Genomic DNA, 20428 nt, shown 5'->3' on the forward strand with positions numbered 1-20428 from the left:
CTTCTTCCGGAAGGTTCAATATGGTGAGAATAACAATCTCCCTTTACCCTTAAAGAAAAATAAAGCAAAAATCTATCTTTATTAAGGGAACACACTATATTGAAAATTTCTAAAGATTATGTTGTTCTGTAGGTTCTGGAAAGATAGTAAGCGAGTATAAGTCACCAGAACAAACACTTCTTCCGGAAGGTTCAATATGGTGAGAATAACAATCTCCCTTTACCCTTAAAGAAAAATAAAGCAAAAATCTATCTTTATTAAGGGAACACACTATATTGAAAATGTTGAAAACGACAACCAATTAATTGATTAGACTCAAATAGTTAAGGAAATATATGTACATACCTTATGGTCGAGCAAAATAATTTTTAGTCAGATTGTACATACGTCGAACTTCCAAGGAAACATATTGTTGAATTTGAACAATTCTTATGGTATTGAAAATGTTGAAAACAACAATCAATTGATTAAACTCGAGTGGTTAATGAGCTGTATAGTAGGATAAATCGTTGAAGAAAATTCAAATTTGATTTTCGAGTTAAATAATTCTTAGTCAAATTATACATATTTTATGGCCGAACTCTGGATTAGCCACATACCAATTAAAACTCGAACACGTTGACGTTCATAATAATACCATAATATTGAAACTCAGGACCACCGTGTGACTATGGAGGTCCGTGAGTAATGACAAATGTTTATAATAGATGAATACCTATAACTTGGTAAGTTGACTTTAATGTAGTTGGTCTTGAAAAGAAATGCATATCTTCAACCATGTTAACATTTGCAAAGACATAAGCACAATGTCATCCATTAGTTAGAGTGATGTTATGAGGGATTTTTGTTAAGATATTGAAATTGTTACAACATGATATTCTAGTTTTTTTTTTTTAAATTATGATAAGATTGTCTTACTGATTAGATTATATATAGCATATACATATAATCATTTTCTAAGTTTTCAATACAATGAGAATTGTTCATGTATTTTTATACTCTTATCAATAATCAAACATGTTTGAACAAGGCTATATTTGACAACGTTCCGATATCATCAGCCCTCGATGTGGTATACTCATACCGATTGTGCCCTTATTAGAGATATTTTGATGACCTATGGATTTCTTGATGAAAATATCTATATCACGATGGACGATGTAACTTATTGGAACTCACCCGGGTTTTATCTTGAGACTGCTGGAATATTGACCAAGTTATCAAAGTTAACAAGTCAAATGCAAAAAGGTGATTCCACAGTGCTTAATACGAGTGGTCATTACGTTAAAGGAGACGAGGAATTCTTCACACCTACTGATATCTTAATTGGTAAGCTATATTCATATTGGTTATTAAATAATGTTAGTCTTAAAGAAATCATAATGTTATGTCGCACTTGCTAACCATTGTTAAGCTGATTTGATCTGCAAACTTTCCTCTTCTCCTTCATCATCACTTTCCTCTTCTCTTTCATCATTCCATCGAGTAGTCCCCAAACCGAATTGTCCTCCTCCACCATCAAAGACTGCCCACATAAATATTATAAAATAAAGAATAACTTTGTTGGAGCATAAAGATGATAAGGAAACTAAACCATCCATAATAAATAGAGAATAATCAACATTTCCCTTTAAACTCAAGCATATATGTCATATGTATTTAGATTGTTATATATTTAAAGGTTAAATATATTTTTAGTCACTATAAATTTTAAATCGTAAAATATATGCATCGTTACCCTCTTTTTTTCAAGTTCAATTTTTTCAAGTTCAATTGAAAGGTGTTTATGTGGATGTTTATTGCTGAGTTTGTAGGTCCGAATTCACATATATCGAAACTAGAGTTCATAGGTGTATTATTCACTCTTGATTTGAAATAAAATTGATTAATTACTTGATTTATAATGTAAAACGTACGTTGATAATATTGTTTGGTGTTATTAACCATTTTTTAACTTTTCAGCTCAATGTTTAATGGTCTTTGAAGCAATTTCTAGCAAAGTTTGATTAAAAAGAGATCAATTTATTAAAAAAAATTATTGGACTTACTTGTTTATTTTTACTAATATAAAAGACTAATTTTAAACTAAAAAACTAAAATGATTAATTCGACATAAAACGTTAAAATTTAAAATCCCACAATACATTTTACAACTTTTAATAGTAGTTGATTAATTTTTTAATTAATCATTAAAATAATATTTAGTTTGAGTGAATGGTAAATGGAAGGTAAAAAATCAGAACTCATGTATGCACTTTTAAACAACATTAATTTTGTATGTAGTTAAGAAGTTGAAAAAAGTGGTTAAGAATATATGACCAGGAATCAAAGTGACATTCGTAATGGATTGTTGCTTTTAAGGGAAGTGTGATAGAACTTGCATCACCAAATTGTGTCATAACATTAGTTTCTCATAAATCAATAAATCTGATTTATTGTGCACATTTGTTTTTGGCAAATATTTGTCTCTCTATGGTTCAAACTAATATTCAAGGATTTTTTCACCGTAGAGATCAAAGGCGAGCCTTTTATTTTAAAAATTGCATTTTTATGCTTTCATAGAACTGGTGATCGACTGATATTATTGCAAGTAAGTCATCAAATGGAGAGCTAGATCTTGTATACAACTTCTGTACAATATATGTTTTTACACGCAAATGTTAAATGCAACTATTGTATGTCTTGTATGTGTCTCTTTTGAGTGAATAACCGAGTGTTGAGTTCTTTGTTCAACTGATATTATCGTAAGTAAGTATGTTTTCAAATGGAGAGTTAGATCTCACGTACGAGTTTGTACAATATATGTTTTTACAAGAAAATATTACATGCAACTATTGTATGCCTTGCTCAAAAAAAAAACTATTGTATGCCTTGTATGTGTATGTTTTGTGTGAATAACATAGTGTTAAATTCTTTGTTCAGCTGATATTATTGTAAGTAAGTCATCGAATAGAGAGTTAGATCTCGCGTACAAATTTTATACAATATATGTTTTTACAAGCAAATGACACAAACAACTATTGTAGGCCTTGTATGTGTGTGTTTCGAGTGAATAACGGAGTATTAAGTTCTTTTTTTTTTAGGGAACATATTGTTAAGTTCTTGTTTATTAGTTTGTTTGATTAACACATATTTACTATATTGTTATTTATTTTTTAGATTAACACTTGTAAATGAGAATCAAGGTGGTTGATTGTTGTGGTCACTGACGTATGAAAAAAATGTAAAAGATGATTTTTATTTGGGAAATGTTAACTTGTGCCCTTAAGGCACAAGTTTAGAAGCCAAATGTAGAAATAATGTATTGGAATGCGTGCATTAAACTTAATCTTTAATGTTTTAATGAATTGAATGCACAAAATTTAAGGGAATATTTCTTTTTTTGGATTTCTTAACATGTGCCCTAAGGGCACAAGTTAACACTACCCTTTTTATTTAAATTCTAGTTTTTAATCTTTTCTTTTTTATCGAGTTTATTCTACTCAATTTTGTGTAATTTCTCTTATCATTATTATCATCATCGAGTGAAAATGGTTAACATGTGTATGCTTAACATTTGTCTGACATTCTTCGATTCTGCATACTAGTATTAAGTTTTTTATCAAGTTTAGATTTGATCAAATGTTTTTTTTACCTCTTTGTTCACTTATGTATATTGAGCATAATCATCATTGGTGATGTTTTTTTTTTTTTTTTTGCAACAACAAAGGTCAAGTTTCACTGTGTATTGTAAGTTTGTAACATCAACAAGCTGCAATACTAATTTATAATAATGTTAGCAGTAAAGAGATTAATTTTTTAGTTTAATCTTGGATGACTATAATGAAACCATTTTTTTTGTTTTTTATAAAAAAACAACATACTAAAACTATTGAATCCAAATTATTAATTAACTGATTAATACATGTATATTAGTTAAATTAATAAGACACGTAAACAGTAATAAGAATATTCAAATACCCTCGGAATATAATAGTTTTTACGATGTAACAATTATATGATATTAAAATGAAGATGATATACACGTACTAGACGTCTACCTGCACGATGCACATGTAAATTTGATGAATTTTTTTTTTATCGTTGATCATTATTGTTTAAATACATAGTTTGATATATATTCATATTTTTATATGAATGTTTATTTGAATTCCACTGGATTAATCTAGTGATAAAAAAAAGATCTTAATTCCAAAATACTCAATGAGTCACGTTGTCTTCCATATCTTGAATTCGAACACCATCCATTCGGTCTAAATTTTTTTTCATAAAAAATTAAAACATATTTTGACTAAACATTGAGATTTGATATACAATCATTTTTTTTTCTTCAAACTTAATGTTATCTATGATCAAATTCATAGACTTGCATATTCAAACATCACGGATCTCTTCAAGTATGATATGAGTAAAAAAAAGAGCAAAAAACGGTAACATACATAAAATAGTCCCTTTGAAGCATGATACAAGAAAGAAACTATTTATGATATTTCATATGTTTATGCTAATTTGCTAAACATGAACATAACATAATTGAACTATCACATATTGAAATTATTCATCCCCGCCTCCAATTCAATGTAAGAAAATAAGTTGCATTCATATAAAATATTACATGAATTAGGCGATTTTCTCTAAATCCGAAAAAAGTCTACCAAACCTTAATACTAGTAGGTTTATGCAACACCATTCTTATTGTTTTAGCACGTATTCTTAAAAGTCCATATTCCATAATTTTTTAAATGCAAGAAATTGACTGTACCTTTTCCTCTCCTTAAGTGAAACTATTTCAGTGGTAGTATACACACCCGATGGTCAGGCAAACAGTTTTAAGTCATTATGACAATATACTAAATCCTAAGCAAATGAAAAATACAAATCAATATCACATTTATCTGATCCAATTCTATCGTTCCATGTAAAACATGTTTCTCTAACACCTACATCATCACATTTATTTAAAAGTTCCAACCATTGATTCACTTAGATTAGAAATATAAATCGACCAACAAAAAATCCATAACTAGTTGAAATAAAACTACAAATAAAAAATACATTTATTTATGCAGACAACACAATCTTAAAAATGGATATCTCTCTTTGGATGATGAAATCACTGGTGTTTAGTATAGTAGTTATGAAACTCTAAATGCAAGCATGAGTCGGTAGCCTCAATCTTAATATTTGCAATCGTCAGTGTTTTGTTGCTGGATATTTGGGTATCCTCGACATGATTTAAAGGATTGTAAAGGTGAGGTAAGTGGGAGAGAGCAGGAGTTAGAGTTAGGGAGAGAGCAATTTTAAAAGGAAGGAAGGAACAAGATGGAAGAAAAAAAGATAAAGGAGAAGAGGGAGATCGATGCAGTCATATGACATGTTCATGAATATCTTTTCCAAAAGAATTATTATTTCTTTAATAAATAATGACATGTTCTTGAATTAATCGACATGGAAGAAGAAAAAAACTAAAAACATAATTGATTACATAGTTGGTGTGCCAGATAAACGTTTTTATCCAATCATACGACATCAAATTCCATAACTAAAGAATTTTGATATTACAGGATTGAAATCTATTTTTTATTTTTTTTACAGAGGATAAACCAAAAATCACTCATATTAAAGGTGTGAACATGCATTAACCCTTAAATAAATGATGATTTAATTTAAACTCATTCACATACCTTCTAATTTTATTTTTTTGACAAAACAATTTAAAATTATTTATGTGTTACACTTTGAGGAACATGGTTACCTAAAATCCTCTATCCATTTCAAAATACATGTCGCAGTCAACCATTGCACACATGTCAATAAACAACTTTAGCCATTAATATTTTTAAGCATGTGTAATAAAAAATTATAAAAATTTGATACTCAAAATATTCATCGAGACAAATCAAACAACATCTTACATGCTAACGTTTATATTTATATATTAGTTAAAAATATGGTCAAAGTAAATTATGTGAATAGTGCACAGTGTATAATTGTGACATGTATTTTGAAACGGAGGGAGTAAAAACTAACAAAATTAACATTTACAATTTTTATAATTTTCAAATAGTTAAGTTGATGAATTAAAGGATGTAAACAGAGTTTTAAAAACAACCCTCATTATTCTAGATAAATAACATGGTTAAATATGATTTTGGTCCCTATAAATATACCAAAATTTTGTTTTAGTCCCTCTAAAATTTTTCTTCAACTTTTAGTCCCTCAAACATTTTCCATCTTCACTTTTGGTTCCTCTTTTAAAGTAAACTTATATGTAGAATTCATATTTTTGAATAAAATTTTGCAGAAAAATACATAATATTATAAGAATCTTTAAAAAAAAAATAGAATTTTTCAACAAAAACATTAATTTAATATGAATTTTTATATGTTTTACGGTTAAAAATTCATATTTAATTTGTGTTTTGTTAAAAAGTTCTATTTTTTATTTTGCAATATTCTACACATTTTTGCACAATTCCATTAAAAAATAAAATAAAAAATAGAGACCAAATATAATATAGTGATTGAAAATTTCATATGGACTAAAAATTGAAGGAAATTTTTAAAAGAATTAAACAAAAAGTTGATATATTTATAGGGACAAAAACATTTTTAATCCCAAATAACATAACTACTAATTTACTTACATCTGTCCATACGAAAATAGCAACATCTTTTTTTGTATTGCTTTGTTTTGAGATTGTTCAATTTGGTCATTTGCTCGTTAATTTTAATTTGTTTACATAACCTCCTGTAAAAAAATAATGAATATAATATGAACATTGGGTTAGAGAATAGTCAACTTTGAACATCTCCAATATGGATGTCTTAAATAAACGTGTCTTCACCCAAAACAAAAAAGGAAAGTAAAGTACTCCAAATCCATCTTTCTTCTTCCACATCTTTCTCCTTCCAAATCTCATCTCAACAAACAATAATAAATAAAAATTCCAAATCCCTAACTTCAATTCAATTCAATTCCATTATCTTCGAATCAGGAACAATGGATCTAGCTCCTGAAGAACTTCAATTCCTCAACATCCCTAACATCTTAAAAGAATCAATTTCAATCCCAAAAATTTCCCCTAAAACCTTCTACTTAATTACCCTAACCCTAATTTTCCCCCTTTCTTTTGCAATCTTAGCTCATTCCCTTTTCACACACCCCTTAATTTCTCAGCTTCAATCTCCTTTCACTGATCCTGCACAATCCTCTCATGATTGGACTCTTCTCCTCATCATTCAATTTTTCTACCTCATTTTCCTCTTCGCTTTCTCTCTCCTCTCCACCGCCGCTGTCGTTTTCACCGTCGCTTCTCTCTACACCTCAAAGCCGGTGTCTTTTTCAAACACCATTTCAGCAATTCCTAAAGTTTTTAAGCGTTTGTTTATTACTTTCTTATGGGTCACTCTACTTATGATTTGTTACAATTTCGTCTTTGTTCTTTGTTTGGTTCTGATGGTTGTAGCAGTTGATACTGACAACTCGGTTTTGTTGTTTTTCTCTGTTGTTTTGATTTTTGTGTTGTTTCTTGTTGTTCATGTTTATATAACTGCTTTGTGGCATTTGGCTAGTGTTGTGTCTGTGCTTGAACCTCTTTATGGTTTTGCTGCTATGAAGAAGAGTTATGAGTTGTTGAAGGGTAGGGTTAGATATGCTGCACTTTTGGTTTGCGGGTATTTGCTTATTTGCGCGGTTATTAGTGGGATGTTTAGCGTGGTTGTGGTACATGGTGGTGATGGTTATGGCGTGTTTTCTAGGATTGTCATTGGTGGGTTCTTGGTTGGTGTTCTTGTCATTGTGAATTTGGTTGGGTTGTTGGTGCAGAGTGTGTTTTACTATGTTTGCAAGAGTTATCATCATCAAGAGATTGATAAGAGTGCTTTACATGATCATCTTGGTGGCTACCTTGGAGAATATGTGCCTCTTAAGAGCAGCATTCAAATGGAAAATTTGGATATATGATTGTGGGATGAGACAATTAACCCAAGTGGGTTTGATTTGTAAGTTTATTTTCTTACTTATGATGATGTAATGAAATTGTGTAAAACGGTCGGGAATGAAAGACTAATGATAGATTGTATGTTGGTTGAATTTTCAATACTTGCATGTGTAGTGTTTCAGTTTTTTCCACATTAATGCGGTGTATCGACCAATGCTGTTTAGCAGTTGTAGCTCATTATTTTCTTTCCTCATAAATGCATTCTGATATCATGGCTGTGTCCATATGTTATCCATTCATTGAATAGAATAGATGGTTCCCTAAATTGACACACAATTATATGACTTTGGTAGCTTTTTTGTTTCCCTTATTGATAACCGAGGTTCAACATTGCTTGTGCAAGCTAATTGGGTTTACGAGGATTAGTCACAATTACAACTATACCTTTTTGTCAAATTTTTGCTTTCATGTGATGCTCTGCAAGTTAATCACTTTGATGGTTACCCTCTCAAGGAAGAAGAGGCCCACAAAGTTGAGTGTAATCAGAGTTTAGTCTTTAAAGCAAAGGCTCTCAAGACTTTTGTGAAAGGGAAGCTCTATCAAACAGAGGGGTGAGATTTAGATGAAACAGCTTATTCTTGGTTTTTCATCTCTTATTACTTTTGATATCATCAATATTCATTTGTAACACATTGTGGTGGTATAGATCTTTTTTGGAGTCCGGTTCTCTTAATCCTTTTTATCTGTAACATAACACCATGTCTTTAATCCTCATTTACTTCGATCATGCAAAACTGAAATGGACAAAATAACTGGAAAATTCAGTAACTGTCTCATTCAGGCTGTTTATGATTGCTAGTGAGAAGAGTTATATAATATTCATAATCATGGTCGAACTATGCTTTCTTTATTATCTTCATTTAAATTATAGTAGATAGAAGCTCTATTACAACCATTTTGTGGAAAGGGTATTTATACAACAAGTTTCAGTTGAGTGTTTGATTCTCCCACCTTAATCCACCATTTTCATAAATGATCATAAATGAGTTCAAAACCTCAAATGGTAACTAGTCAAAACCAAAACCATTATGCCTTAGCTGCATTTGAGTTACCATTGATGTTCTCCCTTGGTAACTGTTTTTGGGATTAGACAGGTTCCCTAAGGTGTACTAAGTTTATATCTAATTATAATTATTGTTGCTTATAGTCATCCAAGTGTAACTGAAAGCACTGCAAAGTGCATAGAATTTGAACCAGTTTGCTTTGGGGCTAATACTAAAGCAAAAATTGTTTTTAGCTGTCTAAACTCCGCTGAATCAGTTGCAATGTGATGATTATCATGGGTTGGTTGGTTCTCCACTCGGATCAGTTTTATATGTCTAGACATAAACTCGATGATGAAATCAATTCATCGCAAGATCAATTTTATCATCGCAAAATCAAACACACACTTAGTAGCTACATGTGTATATATATTTTATATGTAACTTGTTTCGGTACACTCATCTTATTCACTTGAGTGCTTCCTGTTGGTCCCCTTTTAGTCCAGAACTCTACGTAGAAAGTTTCTTGGATGTTTGGGAATGGTATAAAATGTAGGGTAGTTACTTCTATGCTTGACCCCATTTGAGATGCTTCAATCTTTTTTGCAAACCGACTATTGGCAATCTGGCAGCTTTATACCTTCTATGCTAGGCTAATGCTATGCTGCATTACTGTTGTGACTGTTGTGATTCTGTCCTAAGTTTTTTAATTGTTGCTTACCATTATGGATGAGTGAAGGTACCACAAATAAACAAGATTGTGAATATAATAATTTTTTTTTGATCAGAAGATTATGAATATAATAATAATAATAATAATAATAATAATAATAATAATAATAATAATAATAATAATAATAATAATAATAATTTTTCATTGCATTCAAATTGTATCAACAGATATTTATATGTATTTGTATTTGAAATTTTGTTTTAAAGAGCATTGCGGCGAGAAATGACATGCAGAAAAAAATGGGTGTTGCGGGTATAATTTTGCACTTCTGTGCATAACAGCATATCATCAAGTGCCTCATTGAGGATGTATTTTTGGTCAAGTAATCTAGTTGTTAGAACTCCTACATGTAATATGCAATATCTCCACCAACTGAGCTAAACTCATGGGGATTGACTCTTTGAGGATGTATTTGTACATTTTTACTACCCGGTTCAAGTATATCATCAAGTGCCTCATTGAGGATTTTTTTTGTTCAAGTAATCTAGTTGTTAGAACTCCTGCATTTAATATGCAATATCCCTACCAATTGAGCTAAGATCATGGGGATTGACTCTTTGAGGATGTATTTGTACATTTTTACTACCCGGTTCTTTCAATGATAAATGCTCTATCCGTTCCTTTCTTAAAAAAAAAAATTACACCATCCATTTAATGATTTTTTTTGAAATGTTATTTCAAATGGTGAATATATTATTTTACTTGGTGGATTCTAGGGTGAGGGTTCTATTAAGTCTCACCCTAGAATCCACCTATTTTACAGATCACCAAAAAAAATATTTTACAAGTATAAAAGAATTTTGAGCGGTCGGTAATACCCAGTATACCTTTTTGTTTACAATCTTACTTACTAAAGTTTGTCAGGTCAAGCTAACCCTAACCCTAAAGCTAGCATTTTCCCGCTCATTCTAAAGTATTTATGTCGACGCTTGACCTCCTCGCCTTTAATACACGCCATAAAGTCATTTCATTACAGGTTGTAGTAACTGCCATTTATAACACGATTGCATATTATTTTAATTTTTGAAATAGAATAACACACGATTGTTGTATTAATTGTCATCCCAAATTAGCCCCGTGAATTACGTACAAAATTGTCTAATGGAAATAAAATAAGACACAATCAATTGTATATTGATTAGCATTAAAACCACACTGTTGAAAATTTCTTTTAAAAACAAAAGAGGCCACACGGTTGCATATTAAAAAACAGAACCTTTTGCATATTAAAAGAAAACCACACGGTTTGCATAATGGAGATTGTATAATGGAAATAAAATAAAACACAATCAATTGTATATTGATTAGCATTAAAACCACACGGTTGAAAATTTCTTTTAAAAACAAAATAGGCCACACGATTGCATATTAAAAAAACAGCACCTTTTTGCATATTAAAAGAAAACCACACTGTTTGCATAATGAAGATTGTATAATGGAAATAAAATAAGACACAATTAATTGTATATTGATTAGCATTAAAACCACACGCTTGAAGGACAAGTCATATGCGGCTCTAACATAGGTGATAAAGTTTTTATTACAAGAATATCTTTGATACCGTCTGATACTAGAATTCCTTTCAAGTTTCAACGAAAGCAATTTCCACTTACCGTTTCTTTTGCAATGACTATAAACAAAAGCCAAGGTCAATCTTTAAAACATGTTGGCGTATATTTGCCATCACCTATCTTCTCTCATGGTCATTGTACGTGGCTTTGTCAAGGGTTACTTCAAGAGAAGGTTTGAAGATATTAATATCTGATGTTGATGGTGAAGACACTGATGTAACTTCTAATGTAGTTTATCACGAAGTTTTTCGCAATGTATCCTAAATTGTGTACTTGGAAGGATTGACCGAAATTAAACTTCTTCGTTGTTAATTATTTATGCCTGACAATTTTCCCTAGGTTGTGTTCTTCTATTTCTATGATTCATGGCTTGGAATGTATCATAAATTTTGTACTCTCTATATTGTACGACTTATTGTTTTATTCTGCTATAGTATAATATTGGCTTAGGTAACATTTGAGTTTCTACATGAAAATAAGACCCGTGCGTCAGCACGGGTCATGGTTCTAGTTTAATACACCCTCCGGTCACTAATATAAGCAAAAATCCAATTTCTAGGTTCATTAAATTAATGATGTATGTAGTCTTTATTATAGGCCACATACATCATTTATTGAATGAACCTAGAAAGTGAATTTTTGCTTATATTAGTGACCAGAGGGTGTATATTTTTAAACTTTTTACTTTTTGTTGTCAACAAAAAACAAATCTGTGACTTTCTTATATCCTTATTTATTAATTTTGTTACGTCTGCAGCAACTTAACCTAATTTTTTCCCGCTAATTTGCTTTATTAGGTTTGCAATTATTTAACTTAACAAATTCCATCTAAAAAAATGCACTGCACACCAATTTCATTCCTATCCGCTTGCCTTTTTTTTTTGAAGAAAATATTTTCTACCATATCGATGATCATGTATGATCCTTCTATTTTATACTCTCTTTTTTTTTGTCAAGAATTTTACACTTTTTTTTTGGATTTTTTTTTAATTTCATGCCTTTTTTTTTGACATCCTTATTTATTAAGTTTGTTACGTCTGCAGCAACTTAACCTAATTTTTTTTTTCCGCTCATTTGCTTTATTAGGTTTGCAATTATTTAACCTAACAAATTCCATCTAAAAAATGCATCCCACCAATTTCATTTCTATCCTCTTGCCTTTTTTTTTTGAAGAAAATAGTTTCTACAATTATTTGTTCATTCCTATCCTCTTGCCTTTTTTTTTGAAGAAAATATTTTCTACACCTATTTGATGCTGCACGTTTGTTCTAGAAACTATGAGCATATCAATGATCACGTTTGATGCCTTCTATTTTATACTTTTTTTCGGCTACCCTAATTTTCATGTAAACTTGGTTATATATACCTGAATTATTGATAGGATTACCGAATTTTCTTTTATAATATTTTGCAGATGTCATACATTGTATGAAGTGTTTTATTTTGTCTAATATGGATTATCACGTGTTATTTTTTCACCATTATCTATTGCATTTTATTATTCGTATGTCAATCCCTTTACAATAACGAGTCAAAAATCTAGTAATAATGGAGGAAAAACGCTATAATTGGGACCGAGAATTTTTTCAAAACAACTCTGCAAATTTGATTTTTGTTAACCTATCATTCCTAACCAGAAAATACAAATATGAGGACGTGAAAAGAAAAATCGACAAAATGAAAAAAGAATTCCGTTGCCGGGACTTGAACCCGAGTCTCTTGGGTGAGAGCCGAGTATCCTGACCAACTAGACTACAACGGATTGATGTTTACTTAGCAACTAAATGCCTAATTAAACATGAAATATCACCATTTTCTTTCATTTGTAAAAGCAATTACATCCCCTTTCTTTCCTCTACTTTTAATTTTTCAAGACTAAGGTTCCTTCTTATACTTATAATTTGATTTGATGTTAACATAACATCCCCTTTCCTTTTTGATAGTAATAATTAAGCTAACTTTGATCAAAATTGCGAGATTCACTGAGAACATCATCTATTCTCAATTTCACCAGTTTTGCAGTTCAAACCTGACTGCACTGCCACTGAAACACAGGTACACCAAATCTATCTTTTTCATGCAAGCTTGTTACTAATACTATTTTGTCATGGGTGGCCACAATAGAAATAAATATTTGGTCACACACACAGATTTAGAGAAAAATGTAGAAAGAAAATAATTAAATAATGTGTATTTTTAAAATAATTAAATGTATTTTGGTGTGTGTGCGCACATATATTGTATCCAAATGATTTTGACCATATAAGTATTTTTGTCATGATTGTGACCAAATATGGAGTAACTGCGTGATTTAGTTAGAATCTGTTTATGTATAGTTCGTATCAGGATCAGACAAAATTGGCGACGGTTGCACGAAAAATCTTGAATCATGGTTTGAGTATTGTTGTGGTTTTAGAATGGCGAAATGGTAATGTGTGTTTTTTTGGTTGCCAGAAGTTTCAAGGATAGAATTCTCTGATGCAGAGACAATTTGTGGGATCTTTTGTTTCTTGCTTTATTGGTGTCTAGGTCATAAATTGTTTGGAGGGCTTTCTCAAACTCATTTGTGGATTAGAGAGTTGCTCGTTTACATTTCTTTCATGTAGTTTTTTTTTATTTATTGTTCTAATGCTTTACATATCTATTTTACATAAGACCTTTACTTGAATGCTTTCCAGTTTTACTTTGACACCAATTTGAAATTTTCCTTTCCCTTTTTTGTCATGGTTATACTAACCATTTTGATCAGTAGTTTAAATTGTTGGAGATTTTGAAACTGAAGTTTAGATTTCTCCGCTTGTCTTTTCGCTTATCTTGGAGATATTGCTTAATGAAAGGTTTTATTTACTTCTCCGCTTGTCTTTTATGTTGGAGATATTGCTTAATGAAAGGTTTTATTGAATATCTTTATTAAAGGATCAATGGACTGTTTGGAAACAATATATTTTTAGCCAACTAATAATATATTTTCTTTATTAGGGTTTCTTAGAAATTGTGGTTGGGCCTAACACAACCCCACAAAACCGGCTTGTGAGGTGAGGATTGCCCCCACTTTTAAACACATTGTGGAAACCTGATAGCAGGTGGCCCAACGGATCTTGGAGTAGGCTCTGATACCATCTTAGAAATTGTGGTTGGGCCTAACACAACCCCACAAAACCGGCTTGTGAGGTGAGGATTGCCCCCACTTTTAAACACATTGTCAGGCCATCTCCTAACCGATGTGGGACTCTTAACAGGGTTGGTTTCTTCTTCAATGGCTGCTTCACCTTCACTCTTCTCCTGCTCAATGCACATGGAGTTGTTTTCTCCGAAGATATCAAAATGCTCTATAGATTTTGTATGCTATCATAGCAAAATCTCCTATATGGAACCTATAAAATCAACATGCTATCCTATTTCTAGATTTTTATGTGCAAGCAATTTGTCAAAATGGGACAAAGTGAAAAAATTCCGGCAAAGAGATAGAATCCATTGCTTTTCAGAGGGGCAGAAATTTCAACTTGATGATGTTATTGAAGCTCAACAGTTTGATACAGATATTCTCAACGCCATTTTTAAAGTTGCGCGAGATATGGAGAATATCGAGAGAAATTCTCCTGAAAGCCAGATTTTAGAGGGTTATCTTATGTCTACCTTATTTTATGAGCCCTCTACTAGAACTAGACTTTCGTTTGAGTCTGCTATGAGAAGACTGGGTGGAGAGGTTTTAACAACGGAAAATGCTAGAGAATTTTCGTCCGCGGCTAAAGGAGAGACGCTTGAAGGTTTTTTGACTGAATTTGCTCGATTTCCCTTAATTTCAAGTTTGATGTTGATTTCTTTCTTTAAAGAATTTCATTGTGGTTTGCTTGCAGATACAATAAGAACAGTTGAGGGTTACTCTGACTTAATTGTGCTTCGACACTTTGAAAGCGGTGCTGCCAGAAGAGCTGCAGCAATTGCTGGCGTTCCAATAGTCAATGCGGGAGATGGTACTGGACAACATCCGACACAGGTAGGCATGCATTCCATGTTGGATTCTACTGCAACCAAAGTTCCCGTGTTTTCGATTATAATATCTTGGAGAAATCATCATTATATTATGTCAAATAGATTGGATAAAATGTAGGTTATTCTGCAAGATGAAACTGATTTAGGCTATACATCTCATAGCTAGTCCATTTTTCAAAACTTCTAGTTGTATCACAGATGCATTTTGTTTTTTTAACACAAGTATATACATTCTGGATTTTGAAAAGTATAAAGACCACCCAAAATTTGATGAAAATTTCAAAAACATCAAACATGATGGAGATCAAAATAGAGGTCCATGAAATGCAAATATTAAAAGACAGAACATAATTTTTTGTTTCTGCTATGCTTGCTTGGTCTTTTGCTACCATCCACTTTAATAAGCTATTAATAATACCAATACCCTCATTCATCCTTTGCGCTTGGTCAAATGTTTATGTTAGTCGTAAATAATTATGGGATAAAGGGAATTTTTTCATTAGTATAACAACATTTTTGTTTAATATCCAAAATGTTAGCTTGAACTTGTATTTTTGAACACTACTCAGGCACTTTTGGATGTCTATACAATTGAAAGAGAGATTGGAAAGCTTGATGGTATTAAAGTTGGGCTTGTTGGAGACCTAGCCAACGGACGGACGGTTCGATCACTGGCCTACTTGCTTGCAAAGCACAAGGATGTGAAAATTTATTTTGTCTCTCCAGATGTGGTAAAAATGAAGGTAATGGTTGAACATTCTTATTTTTACTCTTAGTGTATGTTTGAGATTTATGAGTAGGCTTGGTGTGAGAAAATAATTGGTTGTTAGAAAATTAATTTGAGATTAAGTGGCAATCCCACTGTATCTTGACAGCTGCAAATATAGATATTTTGTCTTTTTGAACCTTCCCATTTGTATCGCTAACGCACAACATTGGTATGTCACTAATGATATTTACATTTATAGGACGATATAAAAGACTATTTGACATCAGAAGGAGTGGATTGGGAAGAAAGTTCTGATTTAGTGAAAGTGGCCTCGAAGTGTGACGTGGTTTATCAAACTCGTATTCAAAAAGAACGATTTGGAGAAAGACTCGACCTTTATGAAAAAGCTAGAGGCAAGTATATTGTGAATCAGAATATTCTCAAGGCGATGCAAAGACATGTCGTGGTTATGCACCCTCTTCCAAGACTCGACGAAGTAAGCATTCTATATCAAATGTTGTGACTTGTGCAGGTCTTGCTAGGAGCATAAAGTACCGAGTTTACGTGATTTACAACTTTGGTATTATTTTGATGCAGATCACTGTGGATGTTGACGCTGATGCAAGGGCTGCTTACTTTAGGCAAGCCAAATATGGTTTATATATTCGGATGGCTATTTTGAAACTCTTGCTTGTTGGGTGGTAAACCTGCAATTCATCTTCAAAATGCATGCAAGATGCTGAAACATCAATTGTACCTCCTTTTGCTTTTGGTTGTCACATCCTTTAATACTTGTCTTTTTTGTTTTTCATTATACTTTCTAATCTTATAATAGGTTTTACAATGAGAAAGAGGAGTACCTGCAGTTTGTAAAAAGATTTACATTGTATGATCTAGACAACATGCTACTTACTTTCTTGATATCAATAGTAAGATTGTTTTCAACTTACTAATTACTCTCCATGTGAATTGATTAAGAGGTACTGAAGCAGTTTTAAGCATGAGGTTCAGGATTTGAATTTTAATAAATTTGAAATTTGGTCTCTCCAATTTAGTTCCTACTTTAATTTTAATAAATAGTTAGTCCTTCTCCCTCAAGTATTCACATTTGCAAGTTTAGTCACAGCTGTTAAATTTTTGGTGACTCGGACAATGAAAATGGCATGTGTCCAGCCACACCAGCTTCATCAATGTGCCGGCATCCAACTTGGCATTAGGGTTTTTTTTTCCGATTATTTAATTATATTAAAAAAATTGAAAGCTAAATTAATTAGTCAATACCTAACACACCCTTCTTCCCCACCAAACCCGTTGCCACCACATCACTCTTTTCACTGTTGTTGTGAGCTCAGCAACACACCTACCACTTACCAGGCTACCACATCTTACCAGCATTTTTTTTTAATGTTGCACACGTGACCAGAACTAAAGTTGAAATATAAAATATTCATAGGAAAAAAATTCAGCTAAAACATATTTTCATCCATATAAATATGTAATCTTTCGTTTTTAGTCCCCTTGTGCATTTTAGGTCTAATATTTATAGGAAAAAAATTCTGCTAAAACATTTTTATCCATATAAATATACAATCTTTCGCTTTTAGTCCCTTTGTGCATTTTAGGTCTAACGTATTTTAACAGTAAGGATCAAATTTGCTGAAAGTAAACATTTAACGACCATTTTTTTTAGAAAGTTTTTAGTGAGACTAAAAAACAAAAGGTCGTATATTTACATGGATTAAAAACTTGTTTAACCCTACATTATATACATGCATGATGCTATAAAACATGAGAGCTTTTTTTCCTATAATATGTTCTAAAACTGTTGTTTACGGATGCAAAAATATTGAGAGGAACAAAAATTATTCTTTTGGAACATATTATTCTTTTCCTCTGTTAGTTTTTTTCTCTTCTTCCTCTTGTTCCGTCTTTTCCTTTTTTTTTCTTTTCTTTGTTCCTCTCTATAGAATGGTGCATACTTTTGTTCATACGTGATTGTCATAATACTTTGCAACGTCTTAGACTCAAATTTAAAACTTATGGTTCAGCTTATCAACCGGTACTCTGATAAATGTTTGTCTTTATTGCTTATTTTTATTTAGGACATATGGCTACTACTTATTTAGGTCATATGGCTACGTTTATTTAAGAATTCTAATCCTCTGTTAGACTCTTTGTTGTTTATTGATGGCAAGACCATTAGTAATCCTCTTGTTTATCATTAACTAAATTCCATTTCTATCAAAAAAGGGAGTAAACGATAAATTGTTCCCTTTTTCATTAGTAGAAATTGTTCGCTTCAAATATGTGATTTAGCATCAAAATTAACGAGACTAAAATTACCAACCATGTATATTAGAATGAAATCCTATTAAAAGTCCAGTTTAATATTTATTCTCAATACGTTATGAAGGAAAATCTTGATAACAAGGTATTGAACCATTTTTTTTAACTCGGTATTCAACTCAAGGATCAACAAATTTAAAGGACCAATCATACCGTTCATTGGCAAGAAGCTCGATCAAAGCGCAATGTTCTGAATGGATTCGTCAAACACATGAATTGTTAACACTTTAAATATTTAAACCTAAGACCTGAACACACTCCTAGGTCTCAAACTTCCAAACCAACCCATTTTATAAGTATTTTTTTAGGGTTTCAGTAGGTTTTATCAATTGAAAATAATTTTATTTGAACTTTATCAAACGCTACATTTGATACCTCTTATAACTCGGTTTTTTTTATTTTTGACAAGTCTTATAACTCGGATTTAGAAATTGATTCACTAAATTGTGGATGTCTAATATAACCCGCTCAACTCAATCTTTGTTTATGGTAAAGTTTTAAAGCTTCGCTTTCCAATATTATCATTTTTCAACGAACACATGTGATAATTATTAAATTGATCATTTAAGAGGATTTAGCATATCGATAGTATCAGCCAAAACAAGAATATCAATACTAATAGTATTATAAAAATATCAATAAAAAATAATAACGATTTTATTATGTTAGAAAAATTGAAATGATACCATTCAATACTAGCTTTGACTATTTGCTCTTTTTTAAACGAGCCATATATATTTGTTTCTTAAATGAGCCATATTAAACCAATATTTTTTTTTAATGAACTATATGGAAGTGTTTTTGCCACATGTCTCGCATCTATTATCCTAAAAGAACTATATGGGATACTTGATAAATGGAGAACTCAAGTTAAGGGGCTTGATTGATTAAAAGAACTTGAGAAATTAAAATCACAAATAATCTAATTATATGAGTTAGAATCCACTTAAATACCCCTTTTCAAATGGAGAATCCAAACTCATATACAAGATCATCAACAATGGGAAAGCTTCACTCTTGAAGACTTTGTACCTAAGAGGTACTTTTACTATAAAGAAAAAAAAGTACCTATTAGGGAGATGTGTTTTGTGAAGTACTATCTCTATGGATGGTACCGTATTTTTTTAATATTTAAATATTGAAATGTAATGATGTGGAGTTACATATAGATGATTAATTTGTTTTATTTAAAAAATTTGTGTGAGAGTTATTGCTGACTTGGAAGGATTGAGTGCTTACCATATATCATTATTAAAAAGTTATAATAAATGAAAGATGTGTACACATGTGACCAATTTAAGTATCTAAAAATAGATGATCAAATTGAGAGAGAACATTATTACATTCCATATAAAAAATAGTAGTACATGACTTTTTTCTTTTTGATAAAAATAGTAACATGATCAAAACTCTATCTAGCTTCGACATAAAATGTCAAAAGATTGCTTCGTTAAACCCCAGTTACCTCCTCATCAAGCGACAAAGATATCGAGGATCTAATTTGACATTTTTTGTTTTCACATGAGTAGATATAAATTCCATCAAAAAATAAATAAGAGACAAGATATATATAGCATATTTACCTATGTAGCAAGCATATAAATAAAGGCAACTATTGGCTTAATAAATAGAATCTAACATGGATTTTGACTTGAACACATTATTTTCCTAATTCCATAATGTACGACAATACGTAAAAGTAAAACCCTATTTTTGATAATAAAGATGACTGTTTACTATTAGCAACAAGTAGTAATGGTAAAATGTCCTAATTGTAGTAAATAAACCAATTTTCAAAAGAGATGAGCACGCATGGCATGAGTTGAGTTACCCTTGAAGGACAATAGTACACATTCACTTTCACTTACAGGAAATTATAAATAAAGGACAGAGTCGTAATCGTAATCCTATTCCTACATCCTATATCCTACGACACTTTCAACCTAAATAAACAAGCATAGAAATAAATAAATAAATAAAAAAGCAAAAAGCCACATTATTATAGGTAATAATTAACCGAAAAAAATGAAGCACTCCATTAAAAGTTAAAACATGTAACACAAGCGTTGATAACTGATCACGAGAATGTT

At 31.1% G+C, this 20428-nt stretch overlaps 2 protein-coding genes and 1 non-coding gene across 6 annotated transcripts; 2 read left to right on the forward strand and 1 right to left on the reverse strand.

Moving 5' to 3' along the window:
- Positions 1 to 6860: 6860 nt before the first annotated feature.
- On the forward strand, positions 6861 to 8102 carry LOC146932872 (polyadenylate-binding protein 1-B-binding protein). The gene has a single exon (XM_085704570.1). It carries the CDS (start codon positions 7004 to 7006, stop codon positions 7964 to 7966), a length of 963 nt encoding a protein of 320 aa, XP_085560696.1. The 5' UTR covers positions 6861 to 7003; the 3' UTR covers positions 7967 to 8102.
- A 4877-nt stretch (positions 8103 to 12979) lies between these two features.
- Positions 12980 to 13052, reverse strand: TRNAE-CUC (transfer RNA glutamic acid (anticodon CUC)). The gene has a single exon. It is a non-coding gene; the product is annotated as a tRNA-Glu (tRNA).
- Positions 13053 to 13147: 95 nt separating this feature from the next.
- Positions 13148 to 16941, forward strand: LOC146932874 (aspartate carbamoyltransferase 3, chloroplastic). 4 transcript variants are annotated; one of them, XM_085704573.1, is made up of 7 exons: positions 13148 to 13345; positions 14270 to 14461; positions 14530 to 15057; positions 15148 to 15287; positions 15853 to 16026; positions 16252 to 16488; positions 16590 to 16941. In XM_085704573.1, exons 3-7 carry the CDS (start codon positions 14547 to 14549, stop codon positions 16695 to 16697), a joined length of 1170 nt encoding a protein of 389 aa, XP_085560699.1. In that variant the 5' UTR covers positions 13148 to 13345; positions 14270 to 14461; positions 14530 to 14546; the 3' UTR covers positions 16698 to 16941. The 4 variants fall into 4 exon arrangements, with proteins under 4 accessions (XP_085560699.1, XP_085560700.1, XP_085560698.1 ...); XM_085704574.1 differs by having other exon boundaries at positions 14416 to 14461; XM_085704572.1 differs by having other exon boundaries at positions 14270 to 15057.
- The last annotated feature ends 3487 nt before the right edge of the window (positions 16942 to 20428 follow it).

Source organism: Medicago sativa, chromosome 4 (assembly GCF_051527215.1).
Source record: "Medicago sativa cultivar Bolivia chromosome 4, Bolivia_mono, whole genome shotgun sequence".
Taxonomy (NCBI): Eukaryota; Viridiplantae; Streptophyta; class Magnoliopsida; order Fabales; family Fabaceae; genus Medicago; species Medicago sativa.

Excerpts from the sequence above, each read along its gene's own strand:
- LOC146932872 (XM_085704570.1), top strand. The coding sequence starts at position 7,004 with ATGGATCTAGCTCCTGAAGAACTTCAATTCCTCAACATCCCTAACATC.
- LOC146932874 (XM_085704572.1), top strand. The coding sequence starts at position 14,547 with ATGGCTGCTTCACCTTCACTCTTCTCCTGCTCAATGCACATGGAGTTG. Across the intron at positions 16,027-16,251 it reads CAGATGTGGTAAAAATGAAG|GACGATATAAAAGACTATTT; the intron begins GTAATGGTTGAA and ends TTACATTTATAG. Across the intron at positions 16,489-16,589 it reads CTCTTCCAAGACTCGACGAA|ATCACTGTGGATGTTGACGC; the intron begins GTAAGCATTCTA and ends ATTTTGATGCAG.